The sequence below is a fragment of the Phocoena phocoena genome, chromosome 9, assembly GCF_963924675.1.
Source record: "Phocoena phocoena chromosome 9, mPhoPho1.1, whole genome shotgun sequence".
NCBI classification, from domain to species: domain Eukaryota; kingdom Metazoa; phylum Chordata; class Mammalia; order Artiodactyla; family Phocoenidae; genus Phocoena; species Phocoena phocoena.
In genome coordinates this window covers 61790401-61814169 of record NC_089227.1, presented here as the reverse complement: position 1 = coordinate 61814169, position 23769 = coordinate 61790401, and the positions used below count along the sequence as shown (strand labels likewise).

At 38.4% G+C, this 23769-nt stretch overlaps 1 protein-coding gene across 2 annotated transcripts in view; it reads right to left on the bottom strand.

Annotated features, from left to right (window-relative positions):
* Positions 1-23769, bottom strand: part of AVL9 (AVL9 cell migration associated) — a 56633-nt gene that overhangs the window by 25127 nt on the left and 7737 nt on the right. For both annotated transcript variants that reach the window (XM_065883913.1, XM_065883914.1), the window contains exons 2-8: positions 14772-14892; positions 12527-12612; positions 9850-9921; positions 6844-6933; positions 6083-6149; positions 4883-4923; positions 3729-3767 (exon numbers count right to left, since the gene is read on the bottom strand). In XM_065883913.1, coding sequence (XP_065739985.1) covers positions 3729-3767; positions 4883-4923; positions 6083-6149; positions 6844-6933; positions 9850-9921; positions 12527-12612; positions 14772-14892 — 516 coding nt within the window. The remainder of the gene's footprint in view (positions 1-3728; positions 3768-4882; positions 4924-6082; positions 6150-6843; positions 6934-9849; positions 9922-12526; positions 12613-14771; positions 14893-23769) is intronic.

Sequence of the window (23769 nt, the reverse complement as noted above, 5' to 3'; positions counted from 1 at the left end):
AAATGATCCTTGGTCTCCAGATTAAGAAAAGCAACCAGCTTATAGAACATTATTATGACATCTGGGGAAATGTGAAAATGGACTGTACATTAGATAGCATTTATTATATCAATGTTAAATTTCTTGAATGTGAAAATGATATTTTGTCTATGTAGGAATGTACCCTTATTCTTAAGAAATATATCCAGGGCCTGTTAGGAATCGGGCTGCACAGCAGGAGGTGAGCGGCCTGCGAGCGAGGAAAGCTTCATATGCCACTCCCCATCGCTCCCCATCGCTCGCATTACTGCCTGAACCATCCCCCCTGCCCCGCCTCCGATCCATGGAAATACCGTCTTCCGTTGAAACTGGTCCCTGGTGCCAAAGAGGTTGGGGACTGCTGTCCTAAAGTATTTAGGGATGAAGTACCATGGTGTCTGCAAATTACTTTAAAATTATTATGATTCAGGGAGAAAAATGAACACATATAAAACAATGTAATACAAAAGCAAAATGTTAACAACTCATAAACACAGATGAAGGGTATAAAGTGTTCATTATATATTACTCTATCAACTTTCCTATAGGTTTGACATTTTTCAGAATAAGAATTGAGAAAAATTAATCTGGAACAGGGTTCAGTTAGATATTGCACTAAAACTAATGCTGGTGATAATTAAACTAGAGGAAAAAAACAAGCACGTAGTTGCTCAGGTGAGAGTTTTTTCTTTTTTTAAACAATTAAATCATTTAGTGGCACTAAGTGATATCCAGTAAAGCATAACATCCATAATCTCCTGTGCTCTCCTTACACATTGCTTATTTGAATGCTTTGCAAGTACAGAGAAACCAAGACTGCATTAAAAGATGTCCTTACTTTATTAAATCAATATAAAAAGTGTGTACCTGTGATTTGCCACATTAAATAAAGTCTACTTGATCATAAATGCCACTGCATGTGGCTAGGCTAAATATTATTTTGCAAAATTTTGTTTCAGATACATGTATCCACATGTGCTCTAAGTTTCAATGAAGAACATTTTTTATTATGGGTTGCAATAAAAAGTTTGAAACCTACAACTCAACAACAAAAAAACAAACCTGATTAAAAATGGGCCAAGGGGGCTTCCCTGGTGGTGCAGTGGCTGGGAGTCCGCCTGCCGATGCAGGCGCCACGGATTCGTGCCCTGGTCCGGGAGGATCCCACGTGCCGCGGAGCGGCTGGGCCCGCGCGTCCGGGGCCTGTGCTCCGCAACGGGAGAGGCCACAGCGGTGAAAGGCCCGCGTACCAAAAAATAAAAATAAAAAAAGGGCAAAGGATTTGGATACACATTTCTACAAGGAAGATATGCAAGTGGCCAAAAAGCACATGAAAAGGTGCTCAACATAACTAATCATTAGGAAAATGCAAATCAAACCCAGGAGATATCACCTCATACCTATTAGGGATGGCTACTATCAAAAAACCTGAAAATAACAAGTGTTGGAGAGGATGAGAATAAATCGGAACACTTATGCACTGTTATTAGGAATGTAAAGTGATGTAGCTACTGTGGAAAAGATGGCAGTTCCTCAAAAAATTAAAAATAGAACCACCATGTGATCCAGCAATACCACTTCAGGGTATACACTCCAAAAAACTGAAAGCAAGGTCTTGAAGAGACATAGACCCATGTTCACAGCAGCATTATTCATGACAGCCAAAATGTGGTATGTACATACATGGAATATTATTCATCCTTAAAAAGGGAGGAAATTCGGACATCTGTTGTACATGGATGAACCTTGAGGACACTATGCTAAGTGAAATAAGCCAGTCACAAAAAGAAACACTTATGATTTCATTTATATGAGGAACCTAGAGTAGCCCAATTCATAGAGACAGAAAGTAGAAGGGTGGTTGCCAGCAGGTGGGAGAAAGGGAGAACGAGGAGTTAGTGTTTAATGGGTACAGAGTTTCAGTTTTGCACAATGAAAAGAGTTTTAAAGATGGATGATAATAATACAACAGGAACATACTTAACACCATGAAACTGTACACTTAAAAATAGTTAAGATGGTTAATTATATGTTATGTGTATTTTACAAGTATAAACTATTTTGAAAGGTTGAAACACTGTACTAGTACATGTTAGTTTCATTCACTTTTTAAAAATTTACTTTTTTTCTGTTTGAAGAAAGAATACATATTCATCCAGAAAGCTAGAATACAGAAAAGTGTATTTCCTTCTTAAAAATATAGCCAATATTCTCACCAAACTGTTGCTGTCTTTCCTCCTACTCTTTTCAATTAATATATATTTAATTATAAAATTGGAATCATGGGCTTGATATGTAGCTGGGCAAACTTTTTTCACTTAACATGCCATGAAACATCTTTACAACAATAAAAAAAGCCCACCCAGAATCTTTTTTGTTGTTTGGAAATTATATACAAAATAAATCAATACTTACTTAGTCACTGATAATTCATTATTAAAAATGACTGAAAGATCTCTTAGATAGAGCTTTGCATCAACTAAGATTAATTCTGGAAATTAAACCTCTAAGAGAACAACTACTGGGCCAAACGGATAAACATTTTTATGGAAACAAAATATACTGGATATTGTGAATGGCTGACTCTCCAATATCCATTCCACCCTACTTTACTGAGCACAGTAATACAGTGTATATAACTGGCCACAGATCCAGGGATGGCTCCTGATTACTCTAAACCAGAGGTCAGCAAACTTCTCTATAGAGGGTCAGATAGTAAGCATTCTTCATTTGTGGGCCATTTGGTCTCTGTCCCAACTACTCAACTCTTCCACTGTAATGCAAAAGCAGCCATAAACAATAAGGAAAAGAATGGCTGTAACTGTGTTCGAATAAAACTTTATTTACAATAGGTGGTAGACCAGATTTGGCCCTGGGGCCTAGTGTGTAGACTCTTGGTCTAAAATCCCTCATCTAAATCTTTGATCTAAAATCATTGCAATCCCATCCCTTTGTACTAGAGAGTGGTATGGAACCCAGGTTTAAGCCAATCAGTACAGGCATTTCTTTGGCACCAATTATTGGTTCTGGGTAGGCACATGGCCTCATAGACACAAAGGAATTGACAGGAAGAATCCTTATTAAATGGTTTGCAAAGAGGTATTATCTCTGCCACCAGTTATAGCTAAGGAAGCACATAGTTCAATTACTGTTGGCAGTTATCCTACACTACAAGGGAAGTTAGGCTCAAGATAAAGCAAGCACTGTGGACCATAGAACGAAGAGATGGAAAAAATCTAGGCATTTAAATACATTGTCAAACCATTCAGTCAATCCACTCTGAAGTCTGAAGCGAGCCAATACATTTCCTTATTTTTTAAGTCAATTTAAATTGAGTTTTCGGGACTTCCTTGGTGGTCCAGTGGTTAAGACTCTGTGCTTCCACTCTAGGGGGTATGGGTTTGATCCCTGGTAGGGTAACTAAGATCCCTCATGCCGCATGGCACGGCATGGCAATCAATCAATCAATCAAGAGAACTTTCTGTTATCTATAGTCAAAACCATTCTGATAACTGAATACTATCAAATTGCCCCCAGAAAAGACTGCATGAATTTACACTTCTATAGCAGTGGACAAAAATATGTGCTTTAGCCCACTGTACTTTGATGGCCAAAAAATTCTTAATTTATACTTTATCATTAGTTTCAATTTTATATAGTATTTAAGAAATGTCAATAAATATTAAATATTCTAAACATTCAAATCTCACCTTCTTTTCAAGAAGAATTAGTTTAAACAGGATTAGGACCTGAAGAAAGAAAAAAAAACTATCAAAATAAGAAACTCAAGCCTACTTTTCATTTGCCTTTACCTCTCCTCAAACATAACCATGTGTCATTGAATCAATAATATTAAATAATTCTAGAGCTTTAAACACTACATTGAAAATTATGAACTTATACTGAGAAATTCCTGTGTCCTCTAAAAATGTGAATACCACTTAAATTGCTACCAAATTGCACTTTTCGGAATAAGTTGCGCCATTTTTGCTTGAAATATCTGCAAGCTCCTTAAAGTTAAGGTACTATTCATTTACTTCTGGATGTCCAGGGCATTCACAGAGCAGATACTCATTACAGCTGTTAAGTGAATGATCAATGTGTGTTATGTCCCAGTCAACAGATGCCTTAAGAAGATCAACAGATATAAGCATAGATATTTTACTGGAAAATGTTTCACTCTCAGGGCAACACATAAAATACTCTGCAAGATAAAAACATGCTTCTTTTAGATGTGGTATACACATACAATGGAATACTACTCAGCCATAAAAAAGAATGAAATAATGTCATTTGCAGCAACATGGATGGACCTAGAGATTATCATACTAAGTGAAGTAAGTCAGACAGAGAAAGACAAATATATGGTATTATTATATGTGGAGTCTAAAAAAATTTGATACAAATGAACTTGTTTACAAACAGAAATAGACTCACAGACATAGAGAACAGACTTGTGGTTGCCACGTGTGTGTGGAGGAAGAGTGAATTGGGAGTCTGGGATTGGTAGATGCAAGCTATTATATACAGAATGGATAAACAACAAGGTCCTATAGCACAGGGAACGATACTCAACATTCTGTGAAAAAAAGAAGTTTTTTTTCCACTCTGATTTCATGATATCCAAAATTACAAAAACCATAGAAAAAAGTATCCTATCCTGCACAGAAATAAACGACACTATTTGTATACTTTTAGAAATTTCTATCATATAAGCACTACGAACACTTTCAACTTTGTATCACTATGACAGCTGTCTCAGAAAAACTAAAACACAGTTATGCCACGCTCTGCATTAGACCATGCAGCTCATGGAATTTGCCCAGTTAAGTAAATTTAGTACGTCATAAATTAAATATCATACCTTGTGTCGAAAATGAAGCACAAGATCTCGAGGAGATAGACCTATAATGTTAAAAAAAAAAAAAAAAAGCTAATCTATGACTACCAACTACTGTTTTTGTCAAAGAAAGTTTTAACCTCCTCAAAAGAAAGGCAGGTAAAAGTAGGAATATTTAAATATTTATGTAATATCTCATTATGCACACACATAATCAGAATTTATCAAATACTGTTAACAGTCAAACAGCACTGCGATAGAACTTTGCAATAATGAAAATGTTCTAAATCTTCACTGTTCAATAGAGTAGCCATATGTGGTCACTGAGCACTTGAAATATGGCAAGTGTGACTAACAAACTGATTTTTAAATTTTATTTAATTTCTATTAATTCTAATCTAAATGTAAACAGTCACATGTGGCTAGTGGCTCGTGTTGTGGTCATGCAGCTCTAACACCTCCCCATTTTCCAGCCATCTTACAAATTACCCAAGTTTAGAAACTATGAAGCTTGTACTACTGTGGCAATCAATCATTTAAACATGGTTTTTGGTCACTACACCCCATAGGCTACTATTTCTGAATCACAATCTTCTCTGATCATCTGCCATAAGACAAGATAAATTAATTTAGAGAAAAACATATTCTCAGAATAGGAGCTTTGGAACCAGCTTACATTACACACAGGATTGCAAAAGTGAAGTTCCAGGGTTTGGCTACATCATGCTAAAATGGGAATTGAGCAAGCGTAAATCACTATGTGATCAACAATTTTTTTAAAACATGAAAAGGACATTTATTGAGTGCCTAACACATGAATTAATGTTCTGGGTTGTCAAAATAGCATAAAACCCTCAACTTGAAAAATCTTAGAATAGAAAAGAGCTAATAAGCAGATCTCTCTCTCTTGCTCTCCCTCTGTGTTATGACAGGGAATTGACCTGGTCAGCATTAATGTAAGGAAAACAAACTTCCATTATTACTCTGAAAAGCAGAAACTTTCCTTATACAATAATAGTTGTAAATTTTGATACAAGTATGTTACAACCCTTCTTAATGCAAATACTGTCTAAGAAGATATTTAAGGAAGCAGCAGCATCAAATGTTGGAGAATTCAGATCCCATATAGAAACTAATTCTTATCATGAAGTTTTACATGCAACTCAACATGCCAAACAAAAAGAAATGAGGGCATTTCTTCTGACTTGTAAAAAAGTGCCTTACCAAGATATACCTGGGATCCTTCTAATGAAGTTCCTCCCAGGGAACTATTCATATGTTCATAGAGCTCCTATAAAATAAAAATTCAGTTTAGAACACTTTACTATCATTTTAGACACTGAATTAGAAATAGGATGACCAAGGGAAAATTGGTTCTTTAACTGAGGCAATTTTGTCTCTCTGAAACTTGCCAGTTTCCAGCAATCCTTCCTTCTCTTCCTCTACATATCAGAGCTTGATTCATTTCCATGGTGGTACGGATTCCTAGGATAAATTTCCTCTACTTCCTTGCTAAATAACTAACTGTCCTACCCTCACTAGAATCCAGGAGAGATCCATGTTCTATACATCCATGGCAGCCTCAAGAAAAACATATTATCCATCTTCAGTAAAGTAGGAATGTGGTTTTTCTGTGCTTTTTAGTATGGGAGTTAGGATCCAGAAATGTGATATATAAACATACTGCTCAGTGTATTAATAACATAACAAATGTAGAGAAGAAATGCCATAGCGAAAGGGCTATTATCCATTAACAGAAACATTTATGTCATAGTCAACTGTCAATCATTATTTTCTAATAAAAGATGGTTTCATTAAGTTTAATAAGTATGAACTGTACATTTTGGGATGATCATTGGCTCTTCAATATTATTTTCAAACAAGAATGTCCTTCTTAAGCTAATAAATGATTATCTCACACTATTAAAAATCTACTTGATTCATCAATCTGTCTTCACACACATCTATGGGGGGGATAAAGTTACCTTTAGAATGGAAATTTGGGAAAAATCCTTCTCTTCAAAATATGCATGCGTAATGAGTTGAAGTTTTGCTTGAAGTAAGCCATAGAGAGGCTTAAAGAAAAAGAAATTACCATTAGTTTGATAATAGTAAAAAAAAACAAACACCCCATGACTTTTTAACTTGAAAAGACTGAGAAGGAGAAAGTTACCGACAACTTTAGTATCTTATTATTCACAGCTGAACGTTAAGTCACTGTTCTAGCTCCTGGACTGCAGCTGCAAAGTGCCTGACCCACTCAGAGCACCGGGGCTGAGAGCGAGCACAGACCTCCTGGGTCTTGCTCCAGTCACTCAGCCACGTAACTCTGGGCACTTAACCTCTCCACGTCTGCTAACTGATGTGAATATGGGTATATGAAAAGACAGTACATCTTCTGGGGCTTTCTCATATTAAATAACACAGGTAAAAGCACTTTCTAGAGTATCTGGCATATAGAAAGCACTTAAATGCTAGTCACCATTATCATAAAGTTTAAAACATATCGTAATCCTGCACACTGTTCTGCTAGCTTGTAGTAATGTTTAATCATCCTTCTAGCACTAATTCTTATATTCAGTTGAACATTCATGATTAAATTTACTTTCATTTCCCCTTTCTTTGCCCTCTATAGAGGCTTAAAACAACTAGTCTGTGTCCTTTATAATATCCTATATAATATTCTTTTGTATATCTGAAAAAAGTTACTCCTTAATTCTTATTTCTCTATTTAAAACCTTCTTCCTACCATTTCCATCCTTTTATGTTCTGTTCTAGATGTTTTCTGGTTTCTGTGTCCTTTTTAGGATGCAGAGACTAATGCTGAATATATACTCTAATTAGTTAAAACAAGTAATACTGGAATAGTTTTCTCCCCCAATATCCCAGTTAATATATCATTATTTCTATCTAAATATATTTTTATATATAGACTAAAATGCACTATGAACCTCCAAACATTTTTGTGTGAGCTGGCTCTATCTGTCTGATAAAACTGGCTTTTCAGCCCAATTTTATCACATAGCAGTTACATGTTCATGAGAGTTAGACATATTTCTCTGAGATATATCTTTATTTGTGAAATGAGAACAATAAATACTTAGATCTCTGTTCTTACGAGGATTAAAATGACAACTATGTCAAAAAAGTGCCTGGTATAGAATACTTGACATATAGGCACTTGATAAATGGCACTTATTATTATTATTACTGTTCTTTGAAGAATTATTCAGGAAGCCTTTCAACATGTTGTGTTTATTCAATATCCAGCACTCCTATACTTTGGTCATCTGGTCCAGCATTAAAAAACAATAATTCACTAATGTATATTTTTTCAGGCTACCCTTCTAGAAACTGTGTACAGGAATAAACAGGTTAGCAATTTACCAATTTTCTGATATTGAAGTCTTTTATAACCATTCCTTTTCTAGGAGACTATTCTTGCCCTTTATTTAAAATTACTTGGGACTTCCCTGGTGGTGCAGTGGTTAAGAATCCGCCCCCTATGCAGGGGACATGGGTTCAAGCCCTGGTCCGGGAAAATCCCATATGCCGCAGAGCAACTAAGCCCACGCACACAACTACTGAGCCCGCGCGCCTAGAGCCTGTGCTCTGCAACAAGAGAAGCCACTGCAATGAGAAGCCCGTGCACCGCAAGGAAGAGCAGCCCCCGCTTGCTGCAAACTAGAGAAAGCCCACGTGCAGCAAAGAAGACCCAACGCAGCCAAAAAACAAAAAAATTACTATCTTGGAACAAATATCCTGATCCTCAAAATCTTATTAGTAAGGTCCATAGTACTAAATTATTCTCACTCAGGTTTTTTTTTTAAAGCTTAGTACTAAGCAAGCTACATTTAAATTGTCTGTGAATATAAGAAATTGGAACAACTGCAGAAGAAATAATTAAGTAAAACCATAGTTTTCTTGGTGACTAGGCTAATGAAATATCCTGTTTTGCGTTAGGTTAACTGCAGACACATTTGTACTCAGTAATCATATAGATCTAAGATAATTAATATGATAGATATCTAGATACTTTTTCCCACAAACAGAAGTGGGGGGACTATATTTTACAGGTAGAACTAGGCATCTGGTGTTACTGGTAAAGGTGTTATTAACCCATTAATAATACAAATGGGACATCACAAATGATTTAATAGAGATAGCTATGAAAAATAAGAAATGCTATATATTTTCTTTTGAAAACTAAAAAGTTAAAATGATTATAAACTTGCATCTGATCAACCTGTACAGAGAAGAAACAATTTTAAAGTGTTGTTATAGTACAATTCATTATGTCATTTCCTTTCCTCAAACATTTTCAGTTTTTTGTGTGCTTTTTGGGGTTTTTTTTTTGCGGTATGCAGGCCTCTCACTGTTGTGGCCTCTCCGGTTGCGGAGCACAGGCTCCGGACGCACAGGCTCAGCGGCCATGGCTCACGGGCCCAGCCGCTCCACGGCATGTGGGATCTTCCCGGACCGGGGCACGAACCCGTGTCCCCTGCCTCGGCAGGCGGACTCTCAACCACTGCGCCACCAGGGAAGCCCACACATTTTCTGTTTTTAAAGAGCAAGCTAGGGATACAATTTTTCACTGCAAAGAGCCATGCACTTTTGTATCATCAATAAAATCTGAGTAATTATGATACTCTGAATTTTAGTAAAATATTACTTATCTACAGTCTCGAGAACAAAACAAAGCTGGATAAATTAAATATATCAGATGCCTCATTTTGCTCACATATCAACCTCCTTCCCCAAAACTGATCTATTAGATTTCCTCCCTCTTAACTAGTTTTGGGCAGAGGGGAAATGAGAGTGAACCTGCTGAAAGGCAAAGAGGAGATGCAAGAAGAGCATCAACAATAAACCTCTGACTAATTTTAATATATCACTGTTTTCATAAACCTCTCCTCATTCTAATAATGCTTTATCATCAAATAAAAAGCTGCCATGAGTGTTTAACATTAACAGGTTATTTGGTCTCTTACCAGCTTGCTTAGAACACAGACACTTTTCTGAACGGTCTCTCTGGTGATATCTGCTTGCCGTACCTTCAATGCCTATTATAAACAAATAGTCATTAAAAATATTTCATGGACATATTTTAAAATAATTATTTTTCAATATAACACAGCAATCAGAAAAAGTATCTTACACTTAATTAAAAGCACTTATTGAGAATCTCAGAAGGTATTTATTGAATGAATAACTCAGCCAGAGCACTCTGCCAGAATCTGGCAGGCAATGGGAACATAACAGTGAGAGACAATCTCTACTCTCAAGGAATTCAGTCTGGTGGAGATTACTGGATGTGTAAATTGCCACATCCATAATGCAAACCAGTCATCCCTGCTTCTGGTTTTAAAATGGACACCCCTTTCAGAGATTAATGTTTCTGATGAGAAAGGGACAGTTTAACAGCTTGTTTCTCCAGAGATGGAAGAATTGTCAGCAGTTTTGTTAAGCTGGTTATTCTACGTTACTGGAGTCTATCCTGGCACACCCGTATTGTATTGTAGCCCAGCCCTGAGCCGTAACTCAAGCCTCGGTGATTCTGAAGATGACTACATGAGATATCTGCAGTTCTCTGCTAGTAGGAAACAGGACTTGATCAACCTCAGGTAAGGCTGTGAGGGCAGTAAGAATGACTCTTCCCCCCTAGTGTACTGCCTGACGTCTCCTTGGATCTGTCCTGAGGACAATGGGGTCTCAGTGTCTTCAACTGCCTGAGGACTGATGATTCGTCATTAGATTACATCAAGAGTAGAGCCTTTCCTCAATCTGTTTCTACCTCTTTACCTTGATTGGATTCATCCATCGGGTCTCAGCTTTGTTCAAAAGGAAAGGAAAGGCTTTCTCCTAGGCTCTAGGGCTCTCTGATATCTGGTTTATCTCTCTGGTTATCAGATGAAGTGAGAACAACCTGGAGAAATGGGCAACCCCAATATACTCTGGAGTGGGTCAGACTTAGGAGGTGTTGGAGACAGGCAGTATGAAATGCCACTTAAAGGCTGTCTATGTAGAGCATGAGAACTGTTGTTAATGATAACAGCATCGGAGGAATAATTTTACTAGTGGTTATACAATTTACAGGGCTAAGAGGTAGTGAAAGGAACAGATTTCCAAGAAAGGCAGCAGCTCAATTCATCTCATCTAATAAGATGTAAGGTACATGAAGAAAGCAAATGTGTAATTATTCGCAGGTTTCTTTATCTTTAAACTGTTATTCATTTGAACCACAAACATTTACTGGGTGTGTCCTATGTTCCAGGCCCTGTGCATGGAGGGTTATTTCACGGTAGTTAACTACTTTGGGAATGCTGGGATTTATTCGCGCAGTTTACTTTTAAATGCTTGAGGGAAACACACACACACAGAGCAAATGTGGTAGAACATTAACAACTGTTGAATGTAGATGGTGGGTATACAGGTGTTTATTGTGCAATTCTTTTAATTTATCTGCGTGTTTGAAACGTTCATTATAAAAGCTGAAAGAAAATTTTTAAAGACTTACTAAGTTAATTACCCACCTGAGGAAGCTTTTAAAACTTTGTAATTGCCTAGGATCAACTACCAGAGATTCTACTTCAGTCTGTAGAAGGAAAGGCCCGGCAAGTATACTTAAATTAAAAAAAAAAAAGTCTCTGGGGCTTCCCTGGCAGTCCAGTGGTTGGGACTCCATGCTTCCACTGCAGGAGGCACAGCTTCGATCCCTGGTCAGGGAACTAAGATCCCGCATGCTGTGGCCAAAAAAAAAAACCAAAAGTCTCTTGGCCAAAAAAAAAAAAAAGAGTCTCCATGTAGTTCTGGTTAAAAACCATTGTTTTAGAGCAGCAGTTCATAGTCTTGCCTACATATTAGAATCACCCGGGGAACTTTTAATACTCCTGATGCCCAGAAGGTTAAATCAGAATCTCTGGGGTTGGGACCTAGTCATCCCAAGTATCTAAAGCTCACCAGGTGATTCCAACGTGAAGCCGAGGTTGAAAAGTGCTCACTACTTCAGAGTATTAATCATTTCATAAGAGGAAAGAGATCTTTACTCAGAAAGGGTATCCCCACCACAAAAAGAACGGTGCTGCACAGAAGCAAACCAGGAAAGGGGAAGCTACCCATCTTGATTTATTTAAGTTTATTAATTAGAGATATTATAGTAAGTTAGGCATTAAGCAGGAAGGTAAGTTTAAGAATGATCAAAATCTTAGTTATATATAATTAAGATAACTTGCAAGTAGTTTGCAGCTACTGTAAGTACTTTCCATTACTTCTAGAATGTTCCTTAAAAAAAAAATACAACTCATTACCATTCCATTTTTTAAAGTTACATACCAAACACTAGAAATAGAAAACTCAAGGACACCATGAAATTCACATACAGTATTTTGAAGACAAATGGATAATTTTGGTATCAACATCTAAAAACAATGTACAAAATATTATACAATACAAATATAATTAGTCGCCAATGTCAACTTAGAAAAACATTCATGTGACTTAAACTGGTACTATAGAGAAAACAGCTACATGGTTTATAAAAATTTAAAACAATATCACAGGTACCACATGAAACATAAAGGTTATGTATTTCCCCAAATTCTACATCTTAAGTGGCCAACAATTAAACAATTTTTTAGTGTTTTTTGGTGTTATTCATTTTAACTGTACCTTGGCTTCAATTTGTCGATAGCAAGAGATACCATATACAGTGGCTCCATTTCCATTTCTGGGTGGCAAGTGAAAAAACACAGTATCTAAGAGATATACAGAAAAAGGTAAATATCAAAGTGGACTACCCATATTAATAATGAACTTTGACGTTATTATAATGCAGTCACTTAAACAAAAACAATGAGGTAACAAGGAACCCATGTCAGACTTATTTCTAGCATCACCACCACTGGTTTCTTAGAATTCCTCTCACTGCCTTCCAGTGTACACGCATGACAAAAAGCCCAAGAGGCCGAATCATAACAGGTTGAATTGAGACTACAATCACTTTTCTCAGAAAATACTTTATTATACAGGATTATTCCAGATAAAAAGAAAGTAAAGAATCATACAGGGAATTCTCTAATGGTCCAGTGGTTAAGACTCTGCACTCTCACTGCTAAAGGCCTGGGTTCTACCCCTGGTCGGGGAACTAAGATCCCATAAGCGGCGTGGCCAAAAACAAGAAACAAGAAAAAAAAAAAGTTTATCCTTAGGGACTTCCTTGGTGGTGCAGTGGTTAAGAAACCGCCTACCAATGCAGGGGACATGGGTTTGAGCCCTGGTCCAGGAATGATCCCACATGACACGGAGCAACTAAGCTCATGTGCCATAACTACTGAGCCTGAGCTCTAGAGCCCACGAGGCATAACTACTGAGCCCACATGCCACAACTACTGAAGCCCGTGCGCCTAGAGCCTATGCTCTGCAACAGGAGAAGCCACCGCAATGAGAAGCCTGCACACCGCAATGAAGACCCAATGCAGCCAAAAACAAACAAATAAATATATATATATATATATAAAGAATCATACAAACCAAAGGGAACACATAAATTTTGAATAGCTCCAAGAAATTCTTGGGACAATTGGGGAAATTTGAACATAGATTAGATATGAGATGGTATTATAGAATTACTGTTAAATCTCTTAGCTGTGGTAAAAGAATTGAAAGTCATCCCGGGGAATGATCTTATTTTTACAAGATGCAGGCTGAAGTATTTAAAGTGTCATGATGTTTGCAACTGACTTTCAAATAGTATAGGCAAAACCGTACACATATATAAAGAAAGTTTGTGGAATATTTACTATTCTTCCAACTTTTCTGTATGTTTAAAAGCTTTCATGATAAAAAGGTTAAAAAAAGAAGACTTGTGAGGTTAAAAGTACTGCATTTTAATTTTGTTAGGGACTTCCCTGGTGGCGCAGTGGTTAAGAATCCACCTGCCAATACACGTGTTCGAGTCCTTGTCTGGGAAAATCCCACATGCCGTGGAGCAACTAAAGCCGTGCGCTACGACTACTGAGCCTGCGGTCTAGAGCCCGTAAGCCACAACTACTGAAGCCCGCGCACCTAGAGCCCGTGCTCTGCAACAAGAGAAACAAGGGCAATGAGAAGCCCACGCACTGCAACGAAGAGTAGCACCCTCTCTCTGCAACTAGAGAAAGCCTGCGCACAACAACGAGGACCCAATGCAGCAAAAAATAAATTTTAAAAATTAATTTTATGTTAAACTGCAGAGTAATATTTGCTTCATTTCATACAAAAATTAGTAAATATTAGAAAAATAAGTAGCCAAACCAAGTTTAATCTTGTCTTGGTAGAGCCTCTAATACCATGATAAAGTATAGTATATTTATTTCTTCATTAAGCCATTCAAAGCACTCATCTATACGGTGATAGGAGACTCAGTACTAACTTCACAGCATTGCTTTCCTTGAGGGTGTTAACATGCTCCCCACGCATGCAAGCCAACTTTTAAGCAGAGCACTGTGATGGCAGTGCTCCAGAGGTGGAGAAGCAATCCCAGCTGTTTTCAGGTGGGCACTAGAGGACGAAGCTAGAGCTCCAATCAATCTGCAGCTGGTGCAGGTAAAGCTCCTTAGTTTGTCTCTGAAAGGAGTCTGAAGTTTAAATGCAGAAAGTGCTACCGGTAGCAGATGTCCTAATATGGCTAATTACTTACTTTGGCCAGAGCTCTTGGCAAAGGAGTGGCCAGTGTCCACCAACCATTACCAATATAAGCCTGGCACTTCTTTGCAGATCCTCTAGTATATGACTGACTAGTCATCTCCAAAGAAGCATTTAAATATTTTATGAACAGTCACAATAGGCCAAAGGTCTTTCATTACCAAAGTACTCAGACTTGTGGCAAATTTTTTAAAAAGCCACCTACTGATTGCTCCACTGTCTGTTTACATACCTTCTTGGTAGTTGTGTGCACCATCTGGTAAGGCAAGGAAAGGCAAATACTTCCATTCTTCAGGTAGAGTGTGACTGTCATGTCCATCTCCTGGAATCAGGGGCGGGTAAGAGAATTCAACCTAAAATGGTAAGGAATGTTAGCCAACAGGTTGATGATTAAAGGGAGCATTATATCCTGGCAGACAAAAATGCTTTCAAATTCTGAATGACAGAACTAAGGATAAGCCACACTTCTTGATGCCATTTTCAGCAAACCTATGGTATAGAAGAGGAAAAAGAAAAAGGGAGGAAAGCCACGGAGCAACTAAGCCCGTGTGCCACAACTACTGAGCCCGCGTGCTGCAACTACTGAAGCCCGCGCACCTAGTGCCCGTGCTCCCCAACAAGAGGAGCCACTGCAATGAGAAGCCCGTGCACCACAACGAAGAGTAGCCCCTGCTCGCCACAACTAGAGAAAGCGCATGAGCAGCAATGAAGACCCAACACAGCCATAAATAAATAGATACATAAAGTTTAAGAAAAAAACCCTAGAAAAAAAGAAAGAAAAAATGAGGGAAAAAAAATTAGTAAGCCTTTTCCCCCTTTTTTATTTAAAGGAGTTTAACTTTGATGTGCACAAGGGTAGTGGGTAGTGGTGGTGGTGACTGGATTGGAGATGTACATGTGGGAGCTGTTATCAAATAGACGGTAACTGAAGACATGGAGCCCTGAGAAAAACCAATATCCTCCTGAACTGAGTAGGAGAGATCCAACAAAGGAGCCTAAGAAGTTGGGCCACATTCTAGATTTGCTTCCCATCAATTGGCTCCCTTGCTTCCAATACTTGAAGCTTTGAGTCTATGGTTTCGATGGGTTGTTAGGGAGGTGAATAGGCATTAACCACCACTTCAGGTTATTTTTTTCCCCAGACTGAGAAGTGATCAATGAAGTCTCTCTAATACTGTTTGTCTTGTAGAAATAACAAAGTTTTTAGTATAAGCCCACGGTTTCTGGCATTCCCTAGGTTTACTAACATTTTCCCTTTGCTTATGGGGTTTCTTTTGTTGTTATTTCAATGAGACTTTTGGAGAGGAAGGCAGAATTAAATGCTGAGGACTTGGGTTATCATACTGATGTAATTTCTAAGTGTCTTATGTTTAATTTTCTTTCAAAGTATATTTAAGCAGGAATTTGCACTGCATTAGTAATAAATACACTGAAGTTGGAAAAACATAGGGATAAGAATCATTTTTAGATTCCATCTTTAATGTGGAAAGACATGATGGCTCATTTCCCCACATCTCAAGGTAATCAAGGTGCCACTAGTCACATGAGACCCGATTATAAAAGGACTTTAATAATGATTATTTTTAACAGGTGATCTAGTTCTATATTGAAAATGTTTAAATTTCCCTGCGCCCACCTCCAGAAGCAATAAACATTTCAGTTTGAAAGGATCAGTTACTTAACATCAATTAACTGAAGGCTGGGCATAAATAATCTCAAGCTACATTTCACATTTCTCTGTGTCTTCTCTATGATACCAGTTTTATATTGGCTAATCTTAAAAGTGTAAGGGAAGGCAAGGTGTGCCATAGAGGGAAAGACATAAATTCAAAGCTGATGCTATGAAGCTGGTAGTTACAGAGCTAAAAAAAATTCCCAACTCAGAATTCTTACTTTAACAGGGGGAAAAAAAAAGAAACAAGAAAATTATTGTATTTTATGTAAACACTGAAGTCCAATATATAACACCTAAGAAGTATTGGTAATTATCACAAAATAATTTCTTTTGGAAAACCACTAATTTTTATGTACAGTATTTATTTTAAAAGTAGTATGGAATAAACATGCTTCTAAATAAATATAAACATAATGGACTCAAATTCTCACAAATACTTCATGAAGTATGTTGCTCTTTAGGATCCAAAAAGTTTGCCAACTAAAACTTATCACTTGCAATCTGCCTCTACAAGGATTGGGTTACTAGCCATTGCAGTCACTGACCTTCAACACACCCTGAAAGAAGTTCAGGGAGGAGATCAGGAATGAGGCACTCTGTGCTCTGGGAAAAACTGGCAGAACGGGCCTTCAGATAGTTAGATCTTTTCAGAAGATTTGAGCCCAATTTCTTGCATCTTCTCATATCTAGAAAAGCACTAAAATCATTAACGGAGACATCTGCTCCTCGTGACTAGCAGCAACCCTCTGCCAAAATGTGTGCTTGATTGCACACATCCCCCTTCACCAACTCACACGTATACTGGGACTTCCATGGTGGTACAGCGGTTAAGAATTTGCCTTCAGGGCTTCCCTGGTGGCGCAGTGGTTAGGAATCTGCCTGCCAGTGCAGGGGACACGGGTTCGAGCCCTGGTCCGGAAGGATCCCACATGCCGCAGAGCAACTAAGCCCGTGCGCCACAACTACTGAGCCTGCACTCTGGAGCCCGTGTGCCACAACTGCTGAGGCCTGTGCACCTAGAGCCCATACTCTGCAGGGAGAGAGGCCACCACAATGAGAAGCCCGCTCGCCGCAACTAGAGAAAGCCCATGGGCAGCAACGAGGACCCAATGCAGCCAAAAGTAAAATAAATAAATAAAATAATAATAATAATAGATTTAGGGTATTTCCTTAAAAAAAAGAATCTACCTTCCAATGCAGGCAATGCAGGTTCGGTCCCTGGTTGGGGAACTAAGATCCCACACATCGAGGGGCAACGAAGCCTGTGTGCCACAACTACTGAGCCCACACGCCGCAACGAAGAGCCCGCACACCACAATGAAGACCCAGTGCAGCCATAAATAAACAAACAAACAAAATCTCCACAAAAAAAAAAAATCACAGGTATACTAACCTCTCCTGCTACTTCTTCAGAGCAGTTCCTCAGAGGTTTCTGAGAGGCTGTCTCCTGGGCTATAGTCCTCATTTTGCCCCAAATAAAACTTAACTCACAACCCTCACGTTGTGTGGGTTTTTTTTTGTATTCATTTGACAAGTTTAATCTAGAAAATTCCAAAATAAAGTAGTATGACAACGCTCAACCTCTCATTTAATATTTATTTATTTATTTTGGCTGCACCAGATCTTAGTTGCAGCAGGTGGGATCTTCATTGGGGCATGCGGACTTCTTAGTTGCAGCATGTGAACTCTTAGTTGCAGCATGCGTGTGGGATCTAGTTCTTCAATCAGGGCTCAAACCCAGGCCCCGTGCATTGGGAGCGCGGAGTCTTACCCACTGGACCACCAGGGAAGTCCCTCAATCTCTTATTTAAACATGGAAATGCGATTTGAAATAATAAAGTTTTTACTCATATATTGAAAAACATGAAAAAGATTATTCATATTTTGTGTTGACAAGAGTATGGGGCTTGGCTGTGGGACTGTAAATTGGTACAGCAGTTTGGATGACTATTTGGCAGTATTATCAAATCAACAATACACTGACTCAGAAATTTCAGTTTTAGGAATTTATCCCACGAATACACAGATATTCACACAGATAAGTACAAAAATACTCACAGAAACATGACTTATTGAAGCATAAAAATCGGAAACCTAAATATTCATCAGAAGATTGGTCAAATAAATTTTACATCAGTTCTATCCGTCTGTAAAAAAGAATTGTAGATTTATAATATATTGATAAAGCAAGATAGGTATGGTATACTATATAGTAGGTAAAATAAGAGCCCTCCAGGCATGTCCATCTCCTAATCCCTAGAATCTGTCAATGTTACCTTACAATGCAAAAGGACATTGCACATAAGATTATCTCCAGATGGGAATTATCCAGGCAGTCCCAATGTAATCACAAGGGTCCTTATAAGAGAGAGGCAGAAGAGACAGAGTCAGAGATATTTGAAGATGCTATGCTTCAAGATGCTTTGAAGATGGAGGAAGGGACCATGAGCTAAGGAATGCAGGCGACCTCTAGAAGCTGGAAAAGGCAAGAAAACGGATTCTCCCTTAGAGCATCCTGAAGAAACACAGAACTGCCAACACCTTGATTTTAGCCTAGTGAAACCCATTTCTGACTTCCAGAACGCTAATAAATTTGTGTTGTTTTAAGTGTGTTGTTTGTGGTAACAGAAGCAATAGAAAATTAATACATACTGTTAAATTTAAAAAGCAAGCAGGATATCAGTAAATATAGTATAATCCTACTTATACTGTGATTCCATTTATGCTAACAATTATACATCTTTGTAAATGGATTAAAAAACATGCTTGAAAAAACCTTTAATAGAGGTTTTATCTCTGGAGAGGTGAAAAGAGTTGGGGATTGGAGCTAAAGGAATATTCCTGTTAATTTTTTTCCATCTTTTTTTTTTTAAATTTCAAACTTACAGAAAATTTGAAAGAATTCAAAAATCTTGTAACTTTCATCTATATTCACAAACTGCTAATTTTTTGGCCATATGTGCTTTGTGTTGCAGGTGTATACAAATACTTTCTAAACCATTTGACAATAAGTTGAAGATATTATCATTTACTTCTAAGTAAATTGGTATTTATTTTTAGATGACTGCTTTTTAAAAATTAATTAATTAATTAATTTACTTTTGGCCGTGCTCGGTCTTCGTTGTTGTGCGCGGGCTTTCTCTAGCTGTGGTGAGCAGAGGCTACTCTTCCTTGCTGTGCGCGGGCTTCAGTAGTTGTGGTGGCTTAGTTGCTCCGCAGCATGTGGGATCTTCCCAGACCAGGAATCGAACCTGTGTCCCCTGCATTGGCAGGTGGATTCTTAAGCACTGTGCCACCAGGGAAGTCCCTAAATGATTGCTTAAAAAAAAAATTTTTTTTTTGACGTGGACAATTTTTAAAGTCTTTATTGAATTTGTTACAATATTGCTTCTGTTTTATGTTTTGGTCTTTTGGCCGCGAGGCATGTGGGATCTTAGCTCAGACCAGGGATGGAGCCAACCCGCAGCTCCTGCAAAATCTTAACCACTGGACTGCCAGGGAAGCCCCTAAGTGACTGCTTTTAGAATAATTCTAAAAAAAGCAAATGATAACCACAAGCAGTTCCTAACTTCTGAAGGAAGTATTTCCATCCTATCCTTTTGGAGGCAAAGGGACATGGAGAGATCTATTTCCTTTTCAGAAGATTTAGTTATCAAATTACCAAAGGCCAGAGTCTAATATCTGATGCTATGTTATGTTCAATATATGATCCTGATTCTATTAAAGGAAGACCTGTTTTGAGTGACTCTAGTTTGAACTTAAAATGCAGTCAACTCATAAAATTGTTATAAATACAAGTGTAGATACTACATATGTTTGAAGAATTCCGTTGGGTAAAATAAGGCGGCTTTAGACTGACTTGCATCCAGAATACTTGTAACATTGATTCTTCAGGAAAATGTATTCAGAATTTCAAACAGCTAACTTTTTTGTGACACAACCTTTTCATAAATTGTACACTGCCTATATTGTGTTGGCAACTTTCTAGAATTCTTCTGCTAGTTTATTTGCTACAAACAAATCCTTGCATTTGGAGACTGCTAAACTTGCTAATCAAATTTACAATAGTCCACACAAACTCCTTTCTGCATCTACACACATACAACAATTTCTATGGCTATATGATGTTGTTTCATTATTTAATCAATCCTTTATTGTTGAACATTTTAAGTTTTTAAAAATTATTATAAGCTATTCGGTACAGTTAAATGTGATGTAATAAAAAAAAATAGATTTTTATTTGGTCTTTGTCCCTGGTCCCGACCCAAAGCTCCCAAAACCCTTGGAATTTCCTAAGAGATAGGAGCAGCCTTTGTTATTCATAATAAGATGCTTTCAACCATACCTAGGTTCATGCTAATGAGGGGACTCTCGGTGGCCATGGGCTAAATGGCTCCAGGATGGGGCCTGGTCACCAGAACCATCAAGCCTTGATTTGAAGCTAGGAACTTTCAGCGCCACCCCTAAACCTCTGGGGAGGGGAGAGGGGCTAGAGATTGCGTTCAATCACCAATGGCTAATGATTTAATACGTTATGCTTATGTAATAAAACCTCCATAAAATCCCCAAATGATGAGGTTCAGAGAGCTTCCCAGTTGGTAAAAACACTGAGGTGCTGGGAGGATGCTGTGCCCAGGAACGGCATGGAAGTTGCATATCCCTTCCCACATACTTTTTGTCCCATGAATCTCTTCCATTTGGCTATTCCAGAGTAGTAGCCTTTAATAAACCAGTAAAGGTAAGCAGTGTTTTCCTGAGTTTTACGAGTTGTTCTAGGAAATTTTAGAACCTGAGGGGTAGACACGTAGCATACAAGAGAACTGAATTGTAGGATATCTGGTCAGTGTGGGGAAAAACAAAATAACAATGAATCTGTTATCTCCCAATTAATGGGATTTATAAACCTTAAGTAGTACATTCTTCATATTTTGAATACAGACTCAACACTCTACATGCCCCTTTTCAATATGTCCAAAATAATCCAGACAGACATACAATTCATGGCACATAGGTTTAAGAGAATTCTCTTGGAGAATTACATAACACTCAGTTGAATTAAAACGCAATTTAAACAATAATGCCAATAAAACTAAGCAGTACCACAGAAAGTAAAGGTAGGTATAGCAGGCTGCCTCACTGTCCAACTCTAAGGGAAACCACCAACACTGCAGTTTACAAGAAGGGCTCTCCCTGCGGCTGTGCTGTCCAGGGTCTGCATACTGTACAGGGTAGCCCTCAGTATATATGAAAAATCACTGACAAAACCCAAAGTAAACCTTCAGAGATAAGCAACATTTAGAATGATTATCATCCAGTAAGGTTACTATTTTACCGTGAAAGTTCACAGCCCCAAATCTAAGTTAAATTTGGGGAGCAAAGATGGTATCTGGGAGGGCATTAGCACAGACAATATATAACAGATACATCAAATGTTCCCCGATGATTAACTCACACAAATTTTAAGCAGCTCTCTCTTTTTTTTGCGGTACATGGGCCTCTCACTGTTGTGGCCTCTCCCGTTGCGGAGCACAGGCTCCGGACGTGCAGGCTCAGCGGCCATGGCTCATGGGCCTAGCCGCTCCGCAGCATGTGGGATATTCCTGGACCGGGGCACGAACCCGTGTCCCCTGCATCGGCAGACGGACTCTCAACCACTGCACCACCAGGGAAGCCCCATCAATTTACTTTTAATGTATTTATTTTTGGCTGTGTTGGGTCTTCATTGCTGCACGCAGGCTTTCTCTAGTTGTGGTGAGCGGGGGCTACTCTTCCTTGCGATGCATGGTCTTCTCATTGTGGTGGCTTCTCTTGCTGTGGAGCACGGGCTCTAGGCGAGTGGGCTTCAGTAGTTGTGGCTCGCGGGCTTAGTCGCTCTGCAGTATGTGGGATCTCCCCGGACCAGGGCTCAAACCCGTGTCCCCTGCGTTGGCAGATGGATTCTTAACCACTGTGCCACCAGGGAAATCCCACACATCAATTAATTTTAATATTTCCATATTGAACTTTTACATGGCAAAAAAGATTCCAATTTCTGGGCATGCACCACACCCACAAAATAGAATCTAGGAAATTACTAATATCACCTGTGAAAGCCATGGGGGCAGGAACAGGTTTCATTAACAACCCTGCAGTGATTTCCTCATATATTAATAAATAGCTAGCATACCCTGTGACGAGTTGGATGAAGAAAACACAAGTGCAGAGGGCCATATTTCAAATCTAACTGGACACCCAAACATAGTTTATTCTGAAGTCAGACTTCTGACAATTTAATTACCTAGAACACTGCCAACTAGGAACAAGTAAGAAAAGCATCTATCAGCCTAACCAGCTGTCATGCAGCCCTGGATAATATACTAAGGAGAAGTCTTTAGGTCTTCTTTCAAAACCCATGACTGAGTCATTTTATTTCATACACATTTAGTAGATGTGCCCTCCCAGTCCACTGAAGGAAAGAAGCAACATATGAGAAAGCAGGGAGGGGAAGCTGGAAACTACAACATTATGTTTCTGGTCAACACTGAGAAGTAACTGCTCACTGCTCCGTCATCTCCCTCTCTCTGACTGGCTATCAAAAGCCCAGCTGAGTCAGAGGCATGTGCAAATCACCCTATGTTAAAATAAACCGATAATGCCATAGTACAATGAGTGACATTTGTCATGAAGGCAGAATCATCCAGACTAACTTAAACTGTGTTCAGTATATGCTGCTACAAAATCTATTTAAACAAAATCCCCAGTTAAAAAATAAAAGAACGAAAAGAAAAGATGACTTAGTCTCCACACTCAGAAAAATGGTGCAAAGTCACAAGGATGTTCTTTGCTGCACTATTCAGAATAGCAAAAAATTGGAATGCCACCTAAGTGTCTAAAAAGGAGACCAGTTAAATAAAGATTTCTACAAAATACTGTTTAGCTACTTTAAAAATGCTATAATTCAATACTTATCAAAATGGAAGGTATTAATGGTAAAATATTACATAAAAAAGGCAGGTCCTAAAATTTGTTTATAGTATGATACATTTTTGGAAAAAGTTATATATATTCATAAAAAATATTCCTCCAGGAATATTCAAGGCAGGTTTCTCTAGGATATAGGATTTTAAGTGCTGGTTTTCTTTTTTTTTTTCCTCTCTATATTTTCTGACTTTCTACCACAGTGAGTACATACTACTTCTGAAAAGAAATGTCATTTTTGGGGACTTCCCTGGTGGTGCAGTGGTTAAGAATCCGCCTGCCAATGCAGGGGACACGGGTTTGAGCCCTGCTCCAGGAAGATCCCACATGCCGCGGAGCAACTAAGCCAGCAAGCCACAACTACTGAGCCTGCTTGCCACAACTACTGAAGCCCGCGCACCTAGAGCCCGTGCTCCACAAGAGAAGCCACCACAATGAGAAGCCCGTGCACCGCAATGAAGAGTAGCCCTGCTCGCCGCAACTAGAGAGAGCCCATGCACAGCAATGAAGAACCAACACAGCCCAAAATAAATAAATAAATTTATGGTTTTGAAGTCATTTTATAAAACAGCTGAAATATGATTTTAAAAATTGTCAA